Source organism: Pteropus vampyrus, unplaced genomic scaffold, assembly GCF_000151845.1.
Source record: "Pteropus vampyrus isolate Shadow unplaced genomic scaffold, Pvam_2.0 Scaffold284, whole genome shotgun sequence".
NCBI lineage: Eukaryota > Metazoa > Chordata > Mammalia > Chiroptera > Pteropodidae > Pteropus > Pteropus vampyrus.
This window is the reverse complement of record NW_011889065.1, coordinates 293,772-314,572: the sequence shown is the minus strand read 5'-3', so window position 1 is coordinate 314,572 and position 20,801 is coordinate 293,772. Positions and strand designations below refer to the sequence as shown.

Genomic DNA, 20,801 nt, shown 5'->3' with positions numbered 1-20,801 from the left:
AAAGCAAAATTAGTAGCCAATAGTTCTATTTTCTGATAAAAATAGTGTCTAAATTGAGATTTATGATTGGGGGCATTATAAAAATGAGATTGGGAAGGAAGCTTAAGGTTAAAATGGTGCTTGATCTTTAATGCTATGCCAAGAAACCAAAATATTGAATGACTTTTACTTGTTTGCCTGCGTGTGTATGCATAACACTTCATGTGTTGCTCTCCATTTGTCTGTTACTTCTTTTACACATATAACAAATAATTTATTTAGTAAAATTTTCTATTGAAAATTTCCCTCTATCTCTAATTTCTTTATGTATTTAACTCCTACTCACTATTTCTACCTTATCTGTGCTATTTGTCTCAGCTCAGACATTATTTTCTCACAGAAGCCATTCTTGACCCAACTCTCATTTTGAGTTAGGTGGTCCTCCTCTGTGATCCTAATGGCCAACCTATACTTAGCCCATCACCCCTAGCCACACTATTCACCTCGTATCGTAATGGCATATTTACTTGTCTATTTCTCCTACTAGACTAGAAATTTCTTGAAGTCAGAGACACAGTCTATTCATTGTTGCAACAACCACACCAGGCACAACACTTAGTACTCAATAAATATTTGGTTAATTAATTAATAATTTCTACTTTTATCTGAATCATGCATTTCAACAGGAGTCTTCAATGTCTTGAAAAGATGTAGCTAATACTGAAATTTCAATTAAGCCATATGTTGAGAAAAAGTTTGGGTAGGACATCAACAACCTTCTAATTGAAGAATAGTCTTGCCTCCACATCCTATCCCACTCTCTGTAATGTGTGCTTTCATGTTTTAAGTATATGTGGAATACTTCAATAATGTCCTTAACTCAGTCTCAGAAAGAGAGGAGATTGATCCAAGAATTTTGTAAACCTGGCATCAGGTACCCTCAGAGGCTCTAGAAAACCTTCCTTGACTAAGATCTTTCTTTTCTTCATATTAATTTGTGCCCCAGGTGCTATTTTTAAGATGTGTTCACCATCCTTTCTGTCTCCAAATTGATTTTATCTGTGTGTACGTCTCTCCAACATGTTGTTAGCAGCTTGAAATGAAGGAATGCACATTTTTTAGTCTCCTCATGCCTGCATATTTGGCACACAACAAAAGCCCTTGTCTAATTTTGTGAACTCTCCTTGAGAACTGCTCCTCTCATTTCAGGAGAATCTCTCTTCCTGCAGTGTCCCGCTTGCCCAAATATGTCGGAGCTGAGAGAATTTACATAAATGTGTTATTACAAAGGTGAGACAAATAAGAAAAACGGCAAAACAAAACTCTAAAATTGAGTTAATTAAGGAGAAAATTTAAAGCATCATCTTTTCCTTTTAAAATGGTCAAACAGAATCACATCCATTCATTCAGGGAACTGATATGATAAATTTCCAGAAAGAAAATTTGTCATTCTAAGCCTCAGTCAATTGCAGCTTGCTATTGGTTCTAACAAGTACCTTTCATTACTTGTTGCTTTTAAAACACATTTTTCTTTATGTTAACATAGCTACATAAGAAGCAGAACTGATTTCTTCTCTTCATGTGATTACATTTTGAAGCAGGATTTGCTGTTAATATGAACATAGTTAAGAAACTGTTCTTGTTATAGCTCTCGGTACTCCAGGTAGTTGCATTCTAAAGTACCACTAAGAAAAATAAGGAAATAGTTGGTAAGCTAAGTGGAAAGCTGATAAATGACTAAGATGAGGATTTTTTAAAATTTGTATGACATAATGAGCAAAAAAATAAATATTTCAGCAACAGTGTATGTAAAACAAACTTAGAGAAAGCTGGAGTCCAATGGAGCAAAAGGTGTGTGTGTGTGTGCGTGCGCACGCGTGTGTGTGTGTGTGTGTAAATACTGTTGTCAAGGGCAAGAAAAGAAGAGCTAAAGAAAAGCCCATAGGTGGACACTAAGAAGAAATGGTCTAATGAAAAGAATGTCAGGGTATCAAGAGGGGAGACTCAGAACAGAGCTTAGATAGGATAATCTAGTACAGTACCCTATTGTTATCAAGATAAAAGGTTATATTCGAGTAAAGGACTGTGGGGCGAAAGTCATTTAGATTGCCCCCCCTTACCTTGTCCAGGTATAGATGTGAGTTATTCCTACATACAGAAGGATAAATCCAAAAGCAAAGCACAACACAATGGGAGATGATAAACATGTGGGACTTTTCACCCAAATGAAAATTTATAATTTTAGAAAATGTCTTCTAGTTCTTCACCCTCAATAGGCTCAGATGAAAAATAATTGTAAAAGACAACAGAGTGGCATAACTTGGGATGCCACCAGGTCTGACTCAAAGTTTACAAAGTTGGTTCACTTTACATTGTTGCCTCTTGCAAAGTACAGAAATGTTTTTATTTTTTTTTCCCCTATGGCATAATAATAAATTTTATGTGTTTGCTTATATTTATTTTAAGAAAGAAGAACCGAGGCTGTGAATTGAATAGTATGTGATGGAGAAACCATAACCAAGGGTTGACTCAAAGAAGGGATAAAACTGAGACATAAAAAGGAAAATCTGAGGGAGAGACATCCACACTGAGACAAGAGGAAAACTACATTTTAACATAGCATACTCGACTAGCATTCATTCTCTTCTTAGAAGAGGTCTAGGAGTCTGTCTTTGTCAAGAATTCTGAGGAACCACATGAGGAAGGCTGTTGTCTTTGAGTCCTTCGAAATATTAAAGATCTACTTGAATAGCCTGGTTTTCTTGTATAATGAAGGTCGTGTCTGACACTTTTAGAACTCCTTCCTTGATACTCGGTGAGAACCATTATCATTGCCCCCTAGAAATATAGGGAATGACATGTCTTAAAAACATAGGGGAAATGTGCTTTAGTTTTGTTTTGAACAGATAAAATGTTAAATATTTTATCTAGCTGCTAATTATCTTAGATTTTAAAGAGCTGACACAAAACCTCTATTTTTGAAATAGCAACGATTTATGAAATACAATATTAATAATCAAAAGGAGAACCAGTGTGAATTCCAGTTATTTAAAGAAGTTCATATCTCCCCCATTAACTCAAATTCATTAAAGTGTCAGCTTAAACGTCACTTAGCAAAGAGATTTTTCCTGACTACCCTGTCTATAAAAGCACCCCATCACTTTCTATATCCTTAGCCTAATTTTCTTTTCTTTTTTATTTATTTTTATTAAATTTATCAGGATAACATTTGTTAATAAATTTATATAGACTTCAAGTGTACAATTCAATAACACATCATCTGTATATTGCATTGTCCGTTCACCACCAAATCTCTTTCTGTCATATATTTGACCCCCTTTACTTCTATCTACCTTCCTCCTCTCCTTTTTTTCCCCTCTGGTAACCACTAAACTTGTAATTGTTTGTTTGTTGTGTTTTTTTGCTGCTTTAAGTTTTATATTTCACATATGAGTGAAATCATATGGTTCTCAACTTTTTCTGTCTGACTTATTTCACTTAGCATGATAATCTCAAGATCCCCCCATGCTGTCACAAATGGAAATATTTCATCTCTTTTTTTATGGCTGAGTAATATTTTATTTTCTTCATGGCACTCTTCATACCTGATATTATATTTTTGTCTATTTTCCACATTATACTATAATCTGCATGATGGCACATACCTTATTTTTGTTTACCACTATATCTCCAGCACCCAGGGCAGTTCCTTTGAACATAGATACGTTTGAAGAGGAATACAAATTAAAATTGAAGAGCTTCATGCCTAAAAGTGTAACTGACAATATGTTTAGGCTAGAAAGAGAATGTAGTGAAATTTGAAGGAGCCTAACAGAATGGGAAGATTAGGAGGCATCAAAGGTCTGTATGGAAGACTGAAGAGTGGAAAATGAGAAAGTAGATGAAGTGGAAAGATATAAGAATGTGATAAGAGAGAATAGTTTCAGGATTCAAGATTTCAGAGCTTGCACTCTTCCAGATTTGCAAGGCCCATGGCAATGAGAGGGAATCGCAAGCATGTTGGTCAGAATCTTTGATGGAATATAAAATAGGTATCAGCACTGTGAAGCTAGGTTCTTGGACAGGTCATCACAATAATTTTGAATTTGCCAAGAACAAATTTTCTCAGGATGACAGAAGAATAAGTAAACGGGAAACTGTTAGTGAACTGCCAAATCTCCCCCTAGAGATGAGTAGTGCCCAAGATATTAGCTAAAAAAATAAGTCTAGGAAATGTTTGGGGAAAAGGTAGCAGCTTCAAAGAAGCAACGGTTGGAGAGCAAAGTGGTAGAAAAATTGTATAGAATTTGTAAGGCTTTCAGCTTCACTCTTCTACAAGTCATACATTCCCCAACATTTTCCATCTGTCACTTTGGTTTGGAATGCATGTAGCTCAAACATCTCTCCCTCCACGGAGTTACCCTTTACCTATTCTTTAGGATTCAGCTCAGGTGTCACCATTTCCAAAAGATCCTATTGACTTCCTCAGTATGACTAGGTTAGGTGTCCCTTTTTTGTGCCTATCACTAAAATCCACTAACCACAATTTATTTTAATGATCAGTTTGCATGTATATTTCCTCCACTAGGACCATGTCATAATAACCATTCTATCCTTAGTTCCTAGTAGTCTGTGACACATAGTAGGCACTCTATAAATGTGCATTGAATGAGTGTTCTATCTAATTAAGTTCAATTTTATTAAGGTTTTGCTTCACTGAATCTCATGTAAAAACTCTAATACATAGCAAAAATTGCCACTAAGTTTTATTTCATAAACTACTTCTAAGTTAGAATTTTGGCCTATAACTTGGTTTAAAAAGAAAAATCTCAGATCTATACCTAGAAAGTTTGATTAGATGGTTTAGCATGGATCTCCAAATTTATTTTTAACAAGTACTCATGTAATCTTATAATCGTAATCTGAACACCAAATTTTGAAAAACATTCGCTTAAACAAAATGTTTGAGATAAGGCTAGGTTAATGATGTATAAAGAATGTTTTGAAGGACATATTTGGTATGACTGTTTTAGCATTTTTCATTTCAGACGTGGATTTTTTTCATAACCATGGTCCAGTCATGTCAAAGTTAGTTTTATAAGAATGTTTTATAAATATCTATAAATACTAGTTGAATGGTTGATATTATAGTGTGTCATGCACAAAATTAAAATATTTGTAGCCATAATTCAAAACAAAAGTCCAACATGACTGGATTTAGATTTTTTTCAACAGCGTTATTCAAGCATCAGTAGTGAAAACAGCAAAATATCAGAAATTTTGTTCAAATAGTTCATAAAAACATAATTATTTGATTAAATAAAACAAATGAAGTTTTCATGACCAGTTATTTTTTATTATTATGTAATATGATAGATATATAAAAAGGCAAGGAAAACATGTATAGTCATGTATCACCACCCAGCTTAAGAAATAAACCATTATAAGTATAATCATACTCTGGGATAATACTCTTTAATCAATTTTCCCTCAGAAGTAGTCAATACCCTGAAGCTGGTGGTCATTCCCATTCATAACTTTCTATTTTTGTCAGTAATGTATTCATCCATAAACAAAACATGAAATTGTTTATACTATTTCATTGTACATCTATACGGGACTATAATTTTTTCTCTTTCTCCTGTTAATGTTGCAGCTTCTTTTTTCAACCTAGAGTTTTAAGTTCACCAGTTTCAATCTCCCAGCTTCAACGTCTTTTACATGCTCCTAATTTGTCTAGTTTCCTTTTAACAAACTTGAGAATTTCCCTACTCTATCGCCACCATCAATTTTTCTCTTTCTACATTCTAATTTACATAAAGCCTTTTTGACAATTGAGTGTTCAAAGTAGACATGCAAATGATTTTTCTATATATAAAAAATGAGATTCTTAATTTTTATTTATGGAAACTTTTTTAATACACCTGGAATTAAAAGGATCATCTGCTTTGGTATGCAGCCATAGTAACTGCACTTCAAGAAGTTAAAACAAGTGAAATATTATCATGTGCTTGGGAGGAGAACCATAAATATCTATTAAATAACACTAATGACTACCACACCAAGAAAAGTTTATTAAACAACTAGGTAGTTGAAATATTTTATAGAATCAATCAAGTTATGAAGGGATAATCTGTCAAGTAGGATTCAGGACCTAGCCCACAAGATGGACAAGATTTCAGAGCAGACTGGTGAGGAAGCCAATTAAGGCTCAATGTTTTATAAGATCGGATCCATCACCCGTAGATGGATTCCTGTGCTCAATATCTTTTTGCCCCACCAACTCCACTCTCTATACTTCTCTACACTTTGCTTTCTGTCCTGGGAGTCTAGTTTTTATGGCTTACATCAATAGACCCCCATGCCCTCTGACTTCCAGTTGAGTTTGCCAAAAGGGAGCCCTGGAAAGAAATAACAGATTAGGAGATGAATGAGCCCCTAGTATTTATTCTTCTGGCTCTTTCCCTGTGAGATCAGTTCAGGCTTACTGTGTCCCTTAAACTCTCTTGCCAGCAGAGGCAATCCCTCTACACAAAACACTTCCAGTTGTAGCACCAGGAATGGTTGCTTCACAAACTGGAATTATTCCTCCTTGTGAGTCACCACCTATCAGTGTCTTCGGGCCCATAAAAGTATGTGGAGAGCACATATGAGGATGAATTATAAGGATGCTAAACCAAGGTGAATTAAATTTAAGACTCGCAAAGGGCTAAATGCATTAACATGGGTACATTCACTTAGGATTCAGCATGTGATATACTCACTCAAGAACCTGAGGGTAGCATTGGCAGTGCTAGATTGGCTAATTGAATTTGGGACCCAAGGATGTCCTACGATTAACGAGGTAAAAATGCTAATATTTTCCTGTTATACACTGGAGCAGTTGTTCTCAAAAAGTAATCTGTAGACCAGCATCATCAGCCTAATCTGGAAACATGTTAGAGTTGAAAATTCTTGGGGACTACCCCAGAATTATTTACTCAGAAACTCTTGGCATAGGACCTAGTAATGTATGGTTTAACAAACCCTCCAGGTAGTTCTGATGCACACTGATGTTTGAGAACACTGTACTTGGAGGAAAGAGGGCAAAGGCCCAGAGAAATGGGAATGTTAGGATGGATTCGTTATAAGTGATCTTCTCAACTCTGTTGTAGCTGAACTCTGTAAGTCAGAGATAACAACAGGGGGTGTCGTGGTAGATTTTTGGTTTCCTGATGTCAATGGGATTAATGGGATCCTGGTATGTTAGAGGTCAAGTAGTAGTATTTTACTATCAGAAATAAGGTACATGCTGCTTCATAATAAGCCAAGGAATATAATAATAATCACAGTATTTTGACCTAAAGCAAACTGTGGCAATGGCCAACTGATCACAGAGTACCTAGAAATTAAATACACTGACAGCCTACTAAGTTGCTAGTGGATAATAAAGGTGGAAAGATTTCAAATCAAGTTAGAAGCCTAACTTGAGTCACCGTATTAGAGACCTAGGGCTTCTTCTCTAAATCCTCAACTTCAATCGAGTCAAAGCTCTTCAACTGCGGGGCAAACTGTGAACCTGTGAAGAGAAACCCAGCAATGTGTCCATAGTCTTACACCATGACCCCTCCTTCAATCCTTCTCCAGTGAGACCTGTACCCATTAACCCAAGTAACTGTGCACTGGGGGAAGAAAAATACCCTGACTTTCTGGGGATTAATAGCTACTTATCTGAAATTTAGGTTGATGCCTAGAGAAAAAAAAAATACCACTGTAGTCCACTGGTCAAAATAAGGGCTTAGTGAAATCAGGCGAGAGTTGGAGTCTTGACCCACATCCATTTTTATAATACATCTATTTGTAATGTAGACCTGTTCCGTTATTTCCCTGGTTGCAGAGTATATAGCAGGAATAGATACATTAAGTAACTGGAAGAATTTCACAATGGCTCCTTGTCTCATGAAGTTAAGTTGAAATACTTTATAGAATTGATCAAGTTGCAAAGTAACCATGTATCAAGCGGGAGGGCTATTATGGTAGAAAAATAGCCTCACGGAAGGTTATTATGGTAGAAAAAGTGAAGTGAGGGCCTTTTCCAAGATAAAAAACCAAAAGCCCTTGGAGAATTTCAGAGATTAGTGCTACTATCAAAGACTTTAGAAATGAAGGGGAAATGATTCCTGTAACACTCCCATTCATTGTATTTGTTTGGCTGGTGAAAAAGCCAGAATAATCAGGAGTTGATGCCAAATGTAGCTGTGGTTTCAAATATGGTATATTTGCTGAAACAAATCAACACAGCCCTTGGAATCTAGTATGCAGATACTTGTAAAATATTTTTTTCTTTATATTCTAATAAGTAAGGAATATCAGAAACAGTTTACATTTACATGTCATGGACAATGATATACTATTTATTGTATCACATCAGGACTGTGAACTCTACTGCTTTCAGTCATAAAATAAATAGTCCAGAGGGACTTTGATCATCTTGACATCTCGTAGAATATCATTTTGGCCCATTAGATTAATAATATTATACTAATTGGACCTACTGAGTAGGAAGTAGAAAGCACTTCCTACTAGATCATTTCCTATCAAACTTCACTAGTGAAGAATCATTTTTTAATTTACAATTTTTAAAATTTTAAAATAATTTAATTTTTTAATTTCATTAAAGATCAATACTTTTGTAAAATAATATAAACATAAACCACTAGAAAATATTCATGTGATTGGATGTTGAAAATACGTCAAATTGCTATACAATTTTTTAAACATTATAATCAATTTCCATATTTATTCTGTTACAGATCAATAGTAAATAGTTTAGGAATTGACACAAGCCCATGGACTATACTTTAAGTAGCACTGTCAGAGAGTAGGAGATAAACTATGCAAAAGTTCAAGACCTGCCATATTAATGAAGCTTCTAGGAGTCCAGTGGTTTGGGGTATAATGGGATATTTTCTCCCAAAATGAGAGACAAGTTGCTTTATCTTTTACCACTCACTACACACACAAAACAAATAAGCATAATGCTTTGTGGTCCTTTTTGGTTTGGGAAGCAATGTAAAACACATGTGTGCTGCTCTGACAGAGTCATTGGTAATCTGTAAATCTTCTAATTTTAACTGCGTTCTAGAAAAGAATGGACAGTCCAACAATTCCAGGTTGCAGTGCAACATACTTCACTACTAAGGCTTATGAATCAGAGGTGCTAAAGGTATGGAAAGTTTCTGTCAAAGAAAGAGATGTTATGTGGACCTCTGGCAAACCCTAATGGGAAGATAATAGCACAGAATCTTTGGGTTTAGGAGAAAGGTCTTACTCTATTCTGTTCTCCATTTTAGAAGCAGTTCTTGGATTAAGCATGGGCCTTAGAAGAGACTTCTTGTTCATCATACACTAGTGCTGATTCACACAGTCATGATTTTGGATGTGCACAGAAGCATTTCATTATAAAATGGAAGTGGTATAAGCCTGGCCTAAACAAATCTGGAAAGAAATGTAAAGATTATGAGCAGATGATTCAATCTGCTTGATATTTATCCAAATGAATTGAAAACATGTCTACACAAAAACTTGCACATGGATTTTTATAGCAGCTTTATTTATAATTGACAAAACTTGGAAGCAACCAAAATGTCCTTTAGTAGGTGAATGAATAAATAAACTAGTACATCAGACAATGGAATATCATTTAGTGCTAAATTAAATGATCTAGCAAAGCATAAAAAAACATGGAGGAAACTTAAATGTATGCTACTAAGTGAAAGAAGCCCATCTGAAAAGTCTCTACATATATGATTCCAACTATATGGTATTCTGAATAAAAACAAAACTATGGAGACAGTAAAATATCAATGGTTTCCAGGGATTAGATGTGAGGGAAGAATAAATAGGCAGAACATGGAGGATTTTTAGAGCAGTGAAACTATTATGTATAACATAATGGTGGATACATTTGTCCAAACCCACAGACTGTACAACACAGAGTGTACTCTAATATAAACTATAGGTAATAAAAATGTGTCAGCGTAGGTTCATTAATTGTAACAAAAGTACCCCTCTGGTGCTAGATGTTAATAGTGAGAGAGGCTATGTGTGTGGGGAGAAAGGGGATATATGTGAATTCTTTCTTCTTCTTTCTACTCGATTTTGCTGTGAACTTAAAACTGATTTATAAATGAAGTCTATTAAACTTATAAGCGGATATCTCAGATGCTCATGGTACCTGGTTATACTGCTTTACCACCTCTCCCTCAAACATATCTGTTACCTAATGTGGAATTTCTTACAAGTAGTTAATGAGGAGGAAAAGCATGGCCCTAATTTACAGATGTATCTGAATGGTAAGCGAATACCACCTAGAAGGAATGTCTGTGAAAGTCACTGGTAAAGGGGAATCCTTCCAGTGGGCAGAATATTCCTCAGTATATCTGACTTTGCACAACAGTGGAAGGAAAGATGGCCTGTAGTATGAATATACATCAATTTGAGCAAAGTCTAACAGGTTGGTTAGGGATTAGAGAGATCAGAATTGGGAAATCAGTAATAAGGAATTCATGTTGGGTAGGGAGGAGATATTTAGATAGATCTCTTTGAACGAGCTAAGTGTGTGAATAAATTCATAGTTTATGAAATACTGACAACCAGAGGGCATCAATATAAGAGGCAACTCAATAATTAGATGGGCAGGATGACCTGCTCTTTTAGTTAAACAAGCTCTTTCCCTGGTCTTCCTGATGCTTATTCAGTCAGCTCTTGTACAAAGTATACGTGATGGCTGAGACAGTGGCTATGCATGCGTTCAACAGTATGGTACTTTTATTGCCAGAGCTGACTTGGCTACCACCACTTCTGAGTGTCCAACCCGCTCACAGCAGAGGCTAATGTTTAGCGCCTAATATGGTATCATTTCCAATGGACCAGCAGGCTATATGGTATCAGAGTGATTATACTAGACACTTCCTCTTATGGAGGAGGCAACACTGTCCTTGATGAAACAGACACATATTTTGGATATGGATTTTCTTTCTCTGCCTGGAAAGATTGTGCCAGCACCACTGTTCATGGACTTATAGAATACTTTTATCGATTGACATGGTATCTTACACAATATTATCTCTAATCAAGGGATACATTTTAAAGCAACAGTCTCACACCCACAGAATTCATTGGTTTTATTATGTGCCTTTTGTGCTTTACTGAAGATTCATTTGTATGACAAATAGGGGAAAACAACATACTGTCCTAAATGATGCCATATATGCTTTAAACCAGTGGCCAATAAATTATGCAATTTCTCCCATAGCCAGGAACTAAGTGGTGGGTGGGAGTGTCCCTTCTCACCATTAAAGCTCATAATATACTTGAAAGAAATTTATCCTAGCGTAAAATGGAGGATACTTCCACCAGGAAACAAGGTCAACAGTTTGATGGATGGGAAACTGAGAACACTTCATGACCTTTCTTAAGCTCTTCATGCCACAAAACCAATAGGCAAAGAAGGGAGTCATTGTAGTGGACTAGGTAATTGATTCTAATTTTAAGAGGAAATTTCTTTGTTGCTACACAATGGGAAAGGAGGATTGTGTTTAGAAACCAGAGGCCTCACAGTTGTTACTCCCTTGCCCAATTGTCCTCATCAACTGAAAATTGCAACCACCCCCCAAAAAAGGGCCACAGGACTCAGATCCTTCAGCAATAAACATTTGTTGCACGCAACCAGATAAAGAATCTCATCAATCCAGGTGCTGGCAGAAGATAAGGGGAGCGTGGAATAGGAGAGGAAAGGTAGCTATGGTTACCAATTCAGCCTTTTAAATAGTTACAGAGGAGAAAAATATAGCACTATGCTTTGTGTTCCTTTTTTCTCCTCTCCCACATGCCACCAGTCTTTAATAAATAATGTCAGTAGTGGCTGACATGTTAGGTGGTGTATGCTCAAAATGACATCATCCTGCAATGATATGGTAACTTGTGTGACTTCATGCACCTGTTGTGGTGGAGGCATGAAATTTTCACTCAGATGAAGGACCAGAATGAATACTGAGGTGCAAAAGAGGTAGACAGTGCTAGTTGTCTTTCATTTGCCCCTCTAACTCCACTCTCCACCCTTCTTCAGCCTATTCTGGGCCCCAGGAAGCTGGCCTATATGCACTGTATTGACAAGATCCCATGACTTCTGAATTCCAGTTGGATTCAGCTAATGGAGAACCAGGATCGATCAGAAGAAAGGAAAGAAATGAGATCAGGGCATTTGTTCTCTGAAATGTCAGCTCAGGCTGACTATGACCATATTTAAATGTTTTCTTTAATACATAACTCTCACCTTCATAATTCTAATCCCTACAGGCCTAGAACAGCTCATTGTTACTAACCCCAGGTTACTGCATTCTCCCATGTGGTTCTCCTACACTCTGCCAACACCTTTGTAAATAGCCCTTTTGTAAATAAGCCCTTTCAAATGACCCTAATTTGTGTGTGCTATCTGTTAAATGATTGAGTCTCTTATCGATACAATCCCCTGGGCAATGCCCTTAGTACAGGTGGTGTATGATCAAACTATATATGGCAGGGTGGATATGTGCCAGATACCTATATGTAATTTTCTAAAGGATTGTTCTGTACATGTGCATATCTGGATATATATTGCAAGCAATCAAATTTTGTTCTGCTACTTGATTGCAATTGTCTTTTAGAATTTGATTATTAAAGATTTATTCAAAATTACAAAGGACTATTGGACATATAGAAACCATTCATACGGGATTCTTGATTAGGTCCAGAAATATGTGGCCAACAGGCAGGAGCAGTGACTGCTTAATAGCCATAGAATACCTTTTTTTAAGTTTCAAATTTTTTGGTTGATATTCATTTTTCTATTTTTATTTTGTTTTTATGTACTGAAATATTATTGTTTTGAGTTATACTAGGCCATGGATTTTATTCACTGCTTTCCCTACTGTTTATTTGTAATAGACGTAATGGGGTTTTAACTATCGTTCTGTTGTACTGGTAAAACCTTTATCCGAGTAAAGAGGCTATAATAAGAGAAAACATGTTCTTGTGGATTGTATCTGAAGAAGATCAAGATAAATTAATCCTGTGAAAGTTGAGGTAGGGAGTAAATGTGATACATCTTAAAATCAAATTTAGGTAAACTAGTTGAATAAAGATTAGAATGTAAGGTAGATGCGTTGAGAATGAGATATACTGATACTTAAATAACTAAGGATTTTTTTTTTGGAGGAGCATTGAATAAGAGAATTACAATTACCTTTGTAAAAGGAGACAATCTGTACCATGAAGAGAAGACAGGAGGAAATGAGGTCTTAAAAAATATAGGGAACTTATTTTATTATTTGTACTTTGGTGATAGATCCATATGAATATATATACACATATGTAATACAAAGGAGTATTAAGAACTGGGAGTGGGATGAGATATTGAGATGCAAGAGATATCTGTTGCTTTTGTAATGGAATAGGTGGGAATGTTTAAAAGGTGGAGAGTTTTAAAACCTAAGTCTTATTAATTTGGGGTTACTGTTTCTAAGGCCTGCACATTGACTCTAAATTTGGCATTAAATTTCTGCACCTAAGTTTGCAAATAAAGTTGACAGCAGCAGCTGAATCATAGACTAGATCAAAACCAAGTAATTTATGCCAAGCCTGTTTCACAGCATTTAATGTCAGCTATATAATAACTGTGTTTCGGTAAAATGATTGGCAGCTAAGATCTGGCCTGGGTTCTGAGCTGGGTTGGGAGGGAGATAACTTCATGGCTATTGATAGACAACTGCAACTGTCTATGTATAGAGAAAGCGTGGTAATATTCATATGAAAAGGGACTTTGAAGTCCAGAGACAAAGATATAAATATTTATTTTACATATATGCACCAACAATCCTACCATGAGATTGGGGAAATATCTTTGTTCGGTGTGAGACCTGAGTGTCTACAGCAGTTATTCAGAGAATGGAGGGAGTGTTTTTTGGTCACACTATGTATTTGAATCCTCTAGGTTCATATAATGCTGTCAAAAGAAGGGACGGACAACAGGTGCAAAACTGTTGATTTTTAGTTTAAATTAAAAGGTTTCGGAGATATCCTTTAAAACTATTCCTGTTTTTTCATGAAATATTATGTAGTCAGACTCTTTAAGTAAAAAAAAAAAAAAAAAATTAAACACTTTCCTGAGTTGTCAGAATTATTATCTAAAGATCTTTGATGCAATTTTAGAGTCTAAAACTATCACAAGATAGTCTGAATGGTGGGAACACTAACCTCATAGTCTGCAGGCCTGTCACACAGCACAATGTACAAACCAAATGCAGAGACTCTCAAACTTTCAGGCTTTCCTCCTGTGTGGAGAATAACCAGGCTTTTACAAGATCATATTTCACTGGCTATTCTTAGATAGTATTCTTATTAAAAATATTTGATCAAGATTGTTTGAAAAATAGAGTCCATGGAAATATTTGGTGACTTAACATAAACACTTTGATACAAACGGTTATTTTAATGGTTAAAAAGTTGGTTTGCATTTATATTTCACAAGTTTCCATAAGCTATGGCATTTTGAGTTCTAAGATAGCAGAATGGGTAATCATTTTACAGTATGTAAAATAATTCTATAAACTTTATTTCAGTTTGAATACAAGGAACAAATAAAAGATTTACTATCCCCACACAGGCAACAAGATGCTAAAAATAACTAGCAATAAGGTCATTTATAATAACATTATTAATCATATAAATCATTTGATTTTAGTAAACAGCTTCTGGAAAAAGATATCTGAAAACAGCATATAGAGTTCTTAATTATGCCATTCAATGCAGTAGTATATTGGAGGGGATATTAGCATATCCATAGTCCTCTTTAAACACTTCTACTCTTGCCAAATTTCTCAGTGCAAAATCATACTCAACTTGTGTTAATGTTATCAGCCTCCATCATAAAAATTGGTTCAATTGCTCTCTCATGAATCCTTATTTGAACATTTTTATGTCCAGAAAATATAATCTCTCAAATAGTCTGCAATATTTGAAGCAGTACAAGTCAGATTAATGATGCTCAACATAAGTATGGAGGTGGTGTTTTTCCTGGTTCCAGCAGAAATTTTGTATGTACTAGATTTTCTTTCATATTTTCTTGGTATATAGTTCTTGATACATGCTACAAAATGGATGGACCTTGAAAATATTATAGTAAGTGAAAGAAGGCAGCCACAAAAGACCACATATTGTATAATTACATTTATAGGAAATGTCCAGAACAGGGAAAACTATAGAGACAGAAAGCATGTCAGCAGTGTTTTAGGGCTGAGAGGCTGGGAGGTAGTAGGAATGAGAAAATATGGAATTTATTTTTGAGATGATTAAAATGTCCTAACATTGATTGTGGTTTTGCTTACATATTTATGAGTATATTAAAAAACATTGAAATGTATATTTTAAAAGTTAAATCATATGTCATGCAAATTATATTTCAGTAAGTTGATTAAAAACTGAGGTTGGGAGCTTATACATAGCATCTAATACATTGCATTTATTCAGATTTTCTTTTCTTCCAGGGCCTGACCAACTAATACGATTTACTGAAAATCATGAGACACCTATCGTATGCAGAACATTGTGTACCATTATTCTAAGAGATCAAAGATGAAACAGCTTCTACCTTTGAGGAGGTTAAAATACAGTAGTGGGGATAATGATATAATGATGCTGATGATGAAGATAGGAATAGATAAAAGAATAACATTTATTGAGCATTTACTATGTGCCAGGGACTGTATTAGATGCTTTAAATGTTATTTTGTCTTCTTTGCGTAATAATTCTAGAGATAGATACTATTTTTTTTCTGATTTTTCCCCTCAATCTGAGGAAATTGAGGCACATTGAGGTAAACTAACTTACTTAGGGTCACAAATCAAGAAATGGCACACTAAGAATTTCAACCTAGTGCTTAGTTAAGAGCAAGTACTCTTAATAAGTAGAGTACATAAGTACACAAAATATATAATACAAAGTAAATTAAGGTAAGTGTCATGAAAGAGACAAGTAAAAGTGATGGAGTAATTTGAAGAAAGAACACATTTTGTTTGGAACTCAGGAAGGACTAGGAAAGTCAGTTCAGCTCTGAAGTACATAGACATGTTTTGTTTGGCTACAATTTTCATGAGTCATAAAGTAGCTATAAATCTACATCAGAATATTGCTTTTTGTAAAATAAAAATGATCAAAAAGGAAATGACTATAGAGTTACAATGTCAAAGGTACAACTTTCTCAAGATAAATTTATAATCAAAGGAATTATCACAAAATACAAAACCAGAACCCCAAATTTTATTCATTCTCCTTACCTCCAATCTAATCTTTCATCTTCAGGCTAAGATCTTTCAAATTCTTCTTCTTGTGATTGCAGCTACATTCCTAATCTAGATTGTATTGTTTTTCCTCTCTCCCATCTACTTTCTTATTGACTTCATCACTGCTTCCCTTTCTACAGTCAACATTTGTTGAATGTTATGGCTAAAGCTATTATTCTTAGAGTTACATAAAGCAAATTACTAATAATAACTTTAGTAGTTTTCACATAAGGGATATATTTTTCACTCAGTCTGGAGGCTACATATTAAATGTTCACCTAAATCTACTTAGCTCATTGTCCACATATTCCCATATCACTTTTCTTTACCATATCATCTATATTTATATGTATAAAATAGCATTCCTCTTCTTTATCAGGACCCCATGAGTGCTTTTTAAATTTCCTTCACAAATCACTTATCGGAAGATTGTTTTGGCTACAATCAGAGGAATAATGAAACTTTATTTCTTATTTTGTCAGCATTGCTGATAAGCATGAAATACAATGTTAGACTACTCTCTTCTTTAGTTATTACATAAAAATCATTGTAAATGAACTAACATTTCCTTCTACTATGCATAAAAAAATCCCTCTGAAACTGCAGACTACTTAGATGTGATAGAAGATATGTGAGTTATTTTATGTAAAAACTGAAACAAACATTCTAGAGCCCTATGTTATTAGTCAGATTAGGTTAGGTGATACTGTAGTAACAAAGAAGACCCCGAATCTCAGTGGCTTAACACGTAACAGTTTATTTCTTACTCTGAAAACATTCACTGCGAATTCATCAGCTCTCCAGGGAGGTTCTTTACAGACAGTGACTTAGAGATCCAGGTTGCATCCATCTTGTATGTATGCCATGTGGAGTACATTGCTTTCAGGTCACTGTGGCAGGTAATGAGAGAGCTGGAGGATCCACACAGGACTTTTATCGCTCCAATATCAAAACAACACATCACTTCTGTTCACAATCTCTCTGCAATCCTTCTGCTAGAAGTAGTCAAATGGCATAGCCTAACTACAAGGGGTTGGGAAGTGATGGGAGCACATAGATATTTAATAATCTTTGCCACATTCTACAAATAATATAAGCTTTTTTCATATTTTATTGAACAACAATTTTGAAAAACTCTATATGGATACAAAATACCCCTTAAATATAATAATTTTATATAGATATAGATATATTCTTAGGAAACAGATAATGTTATGAAGCTTACATTTGGCATTACATTTATACTTTTCCATGATCCTTACTGAGAAATTTTGTTATTTCCATTTCAAAACTTTTGGGAGCCAATATATTATTTATCTACTAGATGTTTTGTATAATTATAATTGCTTGTGATTCAAGGGAGCTGACATGAAATCTGTTTAAAAAAATAGCTATTGACTCTCTCATCATGCCAAAATATTTTGTACATATGACATTACAATGAACATATCCTCTGTAATAGGTGTTTTTTGAGGCATCAATTTATAATCCACATTACTTAATATATAAAAATGTAAAGTAAAAATAATTTTCAACTCATTTCAGCATTAGTGATAAAACGTGAATCAGCAACAGAAATGAGGTACCAAATATTAGTAAAACATGACATAGGAAGATCAATGATATCATTATCTCCTAAATTTAACTTCTATTTTAATTCAATATTAATGCTTAAGACAACAAACTTTTAAACAGCACATTTACTAAGAGTGTGGCAGTAGTTTTATGTTACAAGACACACAGCATACAAGATACCTGGCACTCAACTTGCTTACAGTAAACCAGCTTCAATATGAAGGCATTAAATATTTTTTAAAAACCTTCTTTTTACATGCTAAGTATTTTGGCAAGTGTGCAATTAAACACGGTAATTAAATTAATATGGTAAGATTAAGAAATTACAAACTTGAAACTTGTATCTTAAGCATAAATCATATAAAAAAAAGGATTACTGGTTATACAGAACATCCCTGGATAATCAAAACTGAATAGTATAAAACATGCAAAATATTTCAGAATCTTTATTAATCAAAAAATACCAGGGTCTATTTAAAATTATTCCCCTCCAAAGGGTATCAAAGTTAATTCAAATCATGTAATACTCTAATGCTAAATACTATTCAGTACTTTGAAGTAGAGGTAAATTTCATAGAATTGGGGGCTTACTTATACTACTAAGTTGCTGTCTTTCTTGTTCACTTGAAACAGCATACAACAATATCTCAGAATTTCACTAAGAAAAGAATGGCTGCTGCACTGGCAAAAATAGAATGTGTAAGGATCAAAGGCACACTATTCAGCTAGCCAAAGTGATAGCAAACTCTTTTTTCCCCCACAAGCCCTTTCCCCATGTAAACAAAAGTTTCTTAAGGAGAAAAGTAAACTAAACTAAACTAATCTTCAAAAGTATTTTAAGACATCAATGTTAAGTCCATGCTTCAAAAATGTCAACTATCGTTGTCTGGATATTTCAGATTGTATTTTAAAGATGTATCCAAATTAGATAATTTTAATATTAGATATACTTTGTCAAAATTTATTGTCTAAAACATTTTACTTTAATTGAAAACGTTTTAACCACTAGTGTGACAACAGCATTTTAGTTCTCAGAGTAATTAATACACTGGAAGGAAAAACACACAAACAAAATCCTATATTTAAGCTGCAGGCAACAATTATGGCCCTTTTTGGCACAGTGGCATTTGACTGGCAACTCAAAGTCCAATAATAATTCTATTAACACAGGGAAACTCATGCATTTTGGTAAATGTGCCCTAACATTCACAGTTGAAGTTCACTTTAGATCTTGCTTTTTTTTTAAATAGGGAAATTTTGCCTTTTTTCTTGATGTTATCCTGACTTGTGACTTAATTCGACTTCTTTTTCTTCTTCTTACTGTGTTTTTTGTGCTGCTTCTTCTTCTTCTTCTTTGCTTTTTCCACTGCTTTTTCTCGTTCTTCACATCTTCTCTTCTTTTTGGCTTGAAATTCTTCTTCATAATCTGATTCTGATGAGGACTCCGATGATAAAGGCTTATCTTCAGGATAAATCTTCTTTCTTTTTTTGCTGACACTTCTAATATATTTTTCTTTCTCTGTTTCGTCCTTTGACTTCTTTTTCTTTTTCCCAGATTCCTTGCTCTCTGATTCAGATTCATATGTAGAGCTTTCTGATGACTTGTGTGAATGGCTCTTCTTTTTCTTTCTCTTTTTTACTTGTTTCTTTTCTTCATTTTCAGAATCTGAAGAGCTGCTTGAAGAATCAGAGCTTGATGAAGACGAAGACCGACAAGATTTCTTCTTTTTCTTTTTCTTTCTTTCTCTTTTTTTGGATGAACTTTCATTTCCACTTAAGACTTTCTCTCTGCTTTTTTCTAGTTCTTTCTTCCAATTCTCGTTCATTTTTTCTTCAAATTCAGCTAAAGCCTTAGAGCCTTTCTTTTTATTTTCTAATTGTTTCTTCACTTCTTCCCATGTGGGCCTTGGTCGATTGAGATAATCTTGTATTGTTGGGCCTGCAGACTGACTTGGGCCCCTCCATCTGGCCATTGCTATAGGATTCATATAGGCTACCCTATTATCCCGCTTTCCCATGGTGCCTAATGGTTCCCAGAGCAGACTCTCAGTTGCTAAGGAGATTACAGTTAGACACCCTCTTTAAGTTCTTCAACTGCTGGTATACCAACTGGGCTCCATCCTGTGAGAGAAGCAGATGAAATGATTACTAAACAACTTTAATGTAAGACAAAATAAACACATAAGTTTAATGGTTCACCATCTATCACACAGTACAGCAGAAAATTTCAAAATCTTAAATCTTGGGAACAAAGAATATACATATTTAAGATTTTTGCATATTTTAGACATTGTGCATAAATACAACAAAGTGTCTGATATACCTCATATACTTTTGTTATCTAAAATTTTTAATAAGCATTCCCTTCATATTGTATAACGTATGTTTTTTTCTTTCATTCTGCTTTATATGGTATAAAGAGAGAGAAAACTTTTATTGCTAAATTTTATACCAGGCAGACCTCTCTAACTTACAAAAGTGCAGGACAATCCACTCCATTCTTTGAAAGAAATCTAGAAATTCAGAAACACCTGAAAAAGATCCTTCAAAAAATCTCCCTCAGCACTCACATTTAATCCTTTACTAAGTCCCGCTGTTTAAACCTCCACAATAAGTCTCGTATCCATTCACTTCTCTCCAAGTATACTGTCACTAAGTTAGTCCAGGCACTATCATCTCTCACATGGACTATTAATCTCTAGTTATCTACTGCTGTTTATTTTTTTTTACCAGGGAATGCTTAGTGTTTTGTAATGGATTATGTCATTCAATCTCTAGATTTATACTATGAGACTGATTCTATTATTCTCCCTAATTCACAGAGAGAGAAATTGAGGCTTCAAGAATTTGAGTAACTTACATAAAGTAATAGTTAATAAATGTCAGAA

General features: G+C 34.6%; 1 protein-coding gene across 5 annotated transcripts in view; it reads right to left on the bottom strand.

Annotated features, from left to right (window-relative positions):
* Window positions 1-18,892: 18,892 nt before the first annotated feature.
* FAM133A (family with sequence similarity 133 member A) overlaps window positions 18,893-20,801 on the bottom strand; it is a 44,763-nt gene continuing 42,854 nt past the window's right edge. For all 5 annotated transcript variants that reach the window (XM_023520903.1, XM_023520901.1, XM_023520900.1 and 2 more), the window contains one exon: window positions 18,893-20,034. In XM_023520903.1, coding sequence (XP_023376671.1) covers window positions 19,206-19,931 — 726 coding nt within the window. In that variant the 5' untranslated portion in view covers window positions 19,932-20,034 and the 3' untranslated portion in view covers window positions 18,893-19,205. The remainder of the gene's footprint in view (window positions 20,035-20,801) is intronic.